A 6532-nucleotide genomic window follows, 5' to 3' on the forward strand; every position below is an offset into this window, starting at 1 on the left:
GTTTTCTGTGAAAAAATAACAACAAGCTTTGAATAATTTCTTTTCTTCTTTTATTTTTTTATTTTTATGCTATTGATATATTTAGAGATAATAACAAAATATAATATTAATTTTTTTCTACTAGTATGTCACATAAACAAAGAAGAAGAAGAAGAAGAAGAAGAAGAAGAAGAAGAAGAAGAAGAAGAAGAAGAAGAAGATTGACACAAACATTAAAAAAACTTAATGAAAATTAGGAAAACAAAAATACTAAAAGGATATGACATGTTCTCAGAGCCTTGCTCTGACTCCAACTGGTATGAATCTCGTGATCATGTAGTCACGTAATCTACAATCAAGATTAAAATCTGATCCTTAAAAGCCAAAAGAGGTTTGATAGGAGTGTGATACAATATAAACATGTTCTAAGACATCAACACTATTGTAATGAAGTCGAATAATGTCATAAAACCAATTAATATTTGATAAGTCAATTTTAGTTCGTTCAAGAACCAAAGAATGTAAGAATTTCTCTTACTTATTAAATTGAAAAGTTTAGAAGTATTATTCATTAAAGGTGTTGAAATTTAGGCTTTACATGTGTTTAAAAAGTTTGGAGAAATTAACACTAATGGATCTACTCTTATGGGTTGAATTGATTTCTTTACAAAAATTGACCTAAAACCTTTACTAGTAAGCTCAAACCCTAATCCAAACAAGTCTTGGATCCTAGTTGAAAATAAAGTATTAATTAAGTCCAAACAAGTTTTGGTTGTAGCTGACAAAATAAAAATAAAGCTTATAAGTCTAAGTCTTGTTCTGCCATGAGAAGAAAAGAAGAAAAGAAAATATTGTAGGTCTGAAACAAGACTTATTTATAGCTTATAATGTTGTCAACAACTAAAAAAGAAGTTATTGCCCTTTTGGTCTCTAAGTTAGAATAGAATTCCGATCTCAGCCTTGTATTTATCCTTCTTTTAGAAGGAAAAAGATGATGCTTTTAATGCTTATTCTTGCCATCACATGTGTTTTTTAAGTCAACTTGGATTTTTTTGTTTTCTTTACTATGTTATCTCCTCACCTAACAAGGAAAATAAAATAAAAATAATAAATTCTAATATTTAAAGGAAATAATTATTATTCTCATACATTATAGGAAATTCAAAACTAGTTAGGAATCCACAAAACACATGGAAATACCATAGAACAAGGCTGATGGAAATTGATATAAAAATAATAGACTTGTTTTCGAAACTTCATGGTCTAAATAAAGGTGAATTAGGTCCCTTTTGGACATGGATTAAATATACTAATGCCTTCTTTTAATGCTCCAAAACATCCCCAAGTCTTTCATGAGATCCAATAGAAACTTGAACAACCAGTCATTTCAATGCTTCCTTCAATGCCTTCTCTTTAGACCTTGTGATAAGCTCATTTGAAACGTGTAATGGGTAAATAGTGTTAGTAGGCTAATCTACATCAATGAGACGATGATAACCTAATAAAAAGCAAACCAAAATAAATCATGAAATCTAATTCCCAATCAAACTCAATATTAAATGATGAAATTGAAAAAAAAATCAATTAAAAAAATAGAAAACAAATTGGGTCAATTGTGTTAACCCATGACTCAAATTATGAGATGAGAAAAACCCAATAAAAAACAAATCTAATGTTGAAGGATCCATGATCTGGGCCATGAGACTAAAATAATATCTTAGAGAGAAAATAGAAAAAAAAAAAACAACCTAATTTAATCGGGATTAAAATACAAAAACATGCGACCCTAATTATGAAACCAAAATATCCTTATAAAAAGTAAATTAAAAAAAATTATAAAGCTCAATTTTGAACCGATCCATTGTTAAATAATGAAATTAAAAAAAAATCAATTAAGAAAAAGAACACAACAAACGACCCAAGTAAACTCAGGTTAATCAGTTAAACATTATTTTCGTGTCATAAGACTAAAACAACCTAAAAAAATCATGAAGTTTAATTCTCAATTAATCGAATATTAAAATATGAAATAAAAAAAAAACATAATTAAAAAAAATAAGTCAATTGGGTTAACCCATCAAACCTGTTATTCATGCAATGAAAGTTAAATATTCTAATAAAAAATAAATATAATATTAAAGAATAATATTAACAAAATATTGATAGAAAAAAAAAACCCCACTATTTCATTAAACAGTAATATGTTAAAGTAGGGTGCAATGAAAACCTCTCATTTATTTTATTTTTTAATGTGCTGTCCATCTCTGCTACTGGTTGCAACCATATAGTTTAATTAACTGTCTGAACCAAATAATAATAATAATAATAATAATAATAATAATAATAAAAAGTCTCTTTAGTCACCGAAAAAATAACCGTTACAAATGGCTATGTGTCACTCCAACACTACTACCTGTCTTCTTCACCTCTCCTTCGGATTCCCTCACAACAGTACTATTCCTTTGTTTCCTTGCTTAGATTCCAATCTCTTCCTCTCTCTCACTCAAAACCCGTGAAGAATTCTCAATCCCCTCCTCCTTCCTCACTTCTCCAATAAACCTGAAACACTCAGTTCTATAATGTTAAAGTCTTAATGTCTCTCTCTCACAAAACTTCGCACATTGTTCCTTCACCAATTGTCCTGTTTCTCCTCCTCTGTTTAGTCCTACTAAGAACCAAAGCATCATCAACTGATTTTGACTTCGGTACTTTAACTCTTAGCAGTCTTAAATTCCTCGGCGACGCTCACTTAAACAATGGCAGCGTCCGTCTCACTCGTGACCTGGCCGTCCCGAATTCTGGCGCCGGCAAAGCTCTCTACTCTAAACCCATCAGATTCCGACAGCCATCCACTCAGTCCATCGCTAGCTTCTCCACTTTCTTCTCCTTTTCTGTTACTAATCTAAACCCTTCCTCCATCGGCGGTGGCCTAGCTTTTGTCCTCTCTCCGGACTCCGACGCCCTCGGCTCTGCCGGCGGCTTCCTTGGACTCCTCAACGTCGACGATGGGCCTGAGGCTGCTTCCAGTTTTGTGGCGGTCGAGTTTGATACTTTAATGGACGTGGAGTTTAAAGATATTAATGGGAACCATGTGGGTTTGGATCTTAATAGTATGGTTTCTACACAAATAGGTGATTTAGGAGCTATTAATATTGATCTAAAAAGTGGTGATCTTGTTAATGCTTGGATCGATTATGATGGTAGTAATCAAAGCTTCAACATTTCTGTTTCCTACTCAAATCTTAAGCCCAAAGAACCAATTTTGTCTTTTAGTCTTGATTTAGACCAGTATGTTACTGATTTTATGTATGTTGGGTTTTCTGGGTCTACACAAGGAAGTACAGAGATTCATAGTATTGAATGGTGGAGTTTTAGTTCTTCTTTTCAGTCAAGTTTAGGTTCCGAGTCACCTTCTTCAGTACCTCCACCTCCGACGGCTAGTTTGATGAATCCATCGGCTAGTTCTGTTAAGTCCCCGCCACCAACATTGGCTCCTAGCGGTTTAGAGTCAGTTAGTGGTAAGAGTGACAAGTCTAATTCGTGTCATAATCAACTTTGCAAGCAGGGTGCAGGGGCTGTTGCAGGGGTGGTGACAGCTAGTGCTTTTTTTGTTATTTTTGCTGGTGTTCTTATCTGGGTTTTCTCTAAAAGATTCAAGCATGTGAAAAAGCCAGTGTCTTTTGCATCAGAGGTTATTAAAATGCCTAAGGAGTTTAGTTACAGAGAGCTTAAATCAGCTACCAAATGCTTCAATGCGAATAGAATTATTGGTCACGGAGCATTTGGGACTGTTTATAAGGGTATATTGCTAGAGACTGGTGAAATTGTGGCAGTGAAGAGGTGTAGTCATAGCAGTCAAGGAAAGAATGAGTTTTTATCTGAATTGTCAATAATTGGGACTCTAAGGCATCGAAATCTTGTTCGGCTTCAAGGTTGGTGTCATGAGAAAGGAGAAATATTGTTAGTTTATGATTTGATGCCCAATGGGAGTCTTGATAAAGCGTTGTTTGAGGCAAGAACGCCTTTGCCATGGTCACACAGGCGTAAAGTTTTACTTGGTGTTGCTTCTGCTCTAGCTTATTTGCATCAAGAATGTGAAAACCAGGTGATTCATAGAGATATCAAGACCAGCAACATTATGTTGGATGAGGGCTTTAACGCAAGATTAGGAGATTTTGGTTTGGCAAGGCAAATTGAACATGATAAATCGCCAGATGCAACAGTAGCTGCTGGTACAATGGGGTATTTAGCTCCCGAGTATCTTTTAACAGGAAGAGCTACCGAGAAAACTGATGTGTTTAGCTATGGAGCTGTGGTTCTTGAAGTGGCTAGTGGGAGAAGACCCATTGAGAGAGAGACTAGTGGCGTTGGAAAAGTTGCGGTTAATGGGAATTTGGTGGAGTGGGTTTGGAGTTTACACAGAGAAGGGAGATTGCTAATGGCAGCTGATGCTAGACTCGAGGGTCAGTTTGAGGAGAGTGAGATGAGGAGGGTTCTGTTGGTTGGGTTAGCTTGTTCGCACCCTGACCCAATGGCTAGACCCGCTATGAGGGGTGTGGTCCAGATGCTTGTGGGGGAAACCGAGGTCCCTCTTGTTCCAAGAGCAAAGCCTACATTGAGTTTTAGCACCTCACACCTCCTGTTGAGTTTGCAAGACAGTGTGTCTGACTGTAACGACCTGATCGCCATTTCAAGTTCCTCATCAGAAAACAGCTTCATCAGAGGTCATGACCTAGTGTGATTTATATATTTTTTAATTATTATTATTCGTTTATGCATGAATAACACTATAACATCCACTGTAATCTCAAGATTTTTGAAGGGACATTTTTCTGGGTGTTAAATTAATGTATCTTCTGGTACAATACAAATAGTAGTGGGGGAGCTTAAACTATAGTCGTAGAGGCAAATAAAAATGGTGGTGGGAGTCATTTTCTTGCTTTTCTCAGTGGTAGGGGGAGGGTACTATGTGTTTGCCTTCACAAGCAAGCTTTTAGTCAAAAGCAGAAATAGAAGTTTGAGTAGAGGATTGGTAAAGCATTAGTGGCAAGTAGGTGTGCATGTTTTTTGTTAGCTTTTTAGAGACTTCTCCGGAGATGATGAGCTAACGGCACAATGAAGTTAATTTTACAATTGATTAAAAAATTGATTAGTATTGAGAATAAAAAATAAATGAAATAAATTTTTTAGCTAGTGTATCATTAATGTGTGAGGAAATAATATTGTTTAAAAGAGGTATGGATAAGATTTTAATAACACAATTTGCAACTATTATTATTTTGCACCCAAGATTGGAAAAAGTCTCAAAACAGGAGGATGGGATCATAACTAGTTATTGTCTTAGTTAATACTACAAAACTTATTGCCTTATTAAAAATATGGTGTGGGGAATCACTGTTCCCCCACACTAAAGTCACTGTGGATTACAACAGTTAATCCACAGTGCATTCTTATTTTCTTTCTTTTTTTTTTTTTTCATTTTTTCATTTTTTTTTTGCACTTATGTCTTCCAACTTTTTTTTTTTTTCGTTTTTTTTCTCCAAAATTACTCTTTTTTTTTTCCAACTTTCCTCTCTTTTTTGTTCTTTTTTTTTTTAATCCAAAAACTATCTTTGTTAATTTTACTTTTTAAATATTGAGCTGATTATAAATTTTTATTTGTAATTTTTTTCCTTTAAAATATTAAGGATTGCTACGATGTTTTTTCATAAAGTTTTTCTATTTTATTTTTTATGTTTCAGAATTATATTTGTCGACAATACTCTAAATGATGTGGGGGAATCACTATTCCCTCACACTAAAATCACCGTGGATTACAACAGTAATCCAAAATCCATTCCTTTTTCTTTCTTTTTTTTCCATTTTTTCATTTTTTTTTCACTTTTCCATTTATTTTTTCCAACTTTCTCTCTTTTTTTTTTGTTTTTTTTTTCCAAAATTACTTTCATTTTTTTTTTTCCAAAAATATTTTTATTAATTTTACTTTTTAAATATTGAGCTGATTAAAAATTTTCATTTGTACTTTTTTTCCTTTAAAATATTATGGATTGCTACGATGTTTTTCCATAAAGTTTTTTATTTTTTATTTTTTTATGTTTCAAAATTATATTTGTCGATTTTATTTTTTGAAATCACTATTTTCCCACACCCAAATGCATTGTAGATTACAACAATAATCCACAGTGCATTTCTCTCTCTCTCTATTGTTTTTTATTTTTTCATTTTTTTTTCCAACTTTCCCTTTTTTCCCTTTTTTTTCATTTATTTTATTCCCCCCCAAAAATTATCTCTGTTGATTTTACTTTTTAAATATTGAGCTAGTTAAAATTTTTGCTTTATAATTTTTTCATTTAAAATACTGTGGATTGCTACGATGTTTTTCCATGTAATTTCTCTATTTTATTATTTTTAATTTTTTAAAATTATATTTTTCAAATTTTTTTATTTTTTATATTGAGCTGATTGAGAATTTAGTTTTGTTATTTTTTTTTCTTTAAAACATTGTTGATTGCTACGGTGTTTCTCCACATGGTTTTTTTTGTTTTTGTTTTTT

General features: G+C 32.7%; 1 protein-coding gene across 1 annotated transcript; it reads left to right on the top strand.

Moving 5' to 3' along the window:
• Positions 1-2381: 2381 nt before the first annotated feature.
• On the top strand, positions 2382-4806 carry LOC118048566 (L-type lectin-domain containing receptor kinase VIII.1). The gene has a single exon (XM_035058335.2). The coding sequence runs from the start codon at positions 2573-2575 to the stop codon at positions 4718-4720; it is 2148 nt and encodes a 715-aa protein (XP_034914226.1). The 5' UTR covers positions 2382-2572; the 3' UTR covers positions 4721-4806.
• Positions 4807-6532: the final 1726 nt, after the last annotated feature.

This window comes from Populus alba, chromosome 6 (assembly GCF_005239225.2).
Source record: "Populus alba chromosome 6, ASM523922v2, whole genome shotgun sequence".
Lineage (NCBI taxonomy): Eukaryota > Viridiplantae > Streptophyta > Magnoliopsida > Malpighiales > Salicaceae > Populus > Populus alba.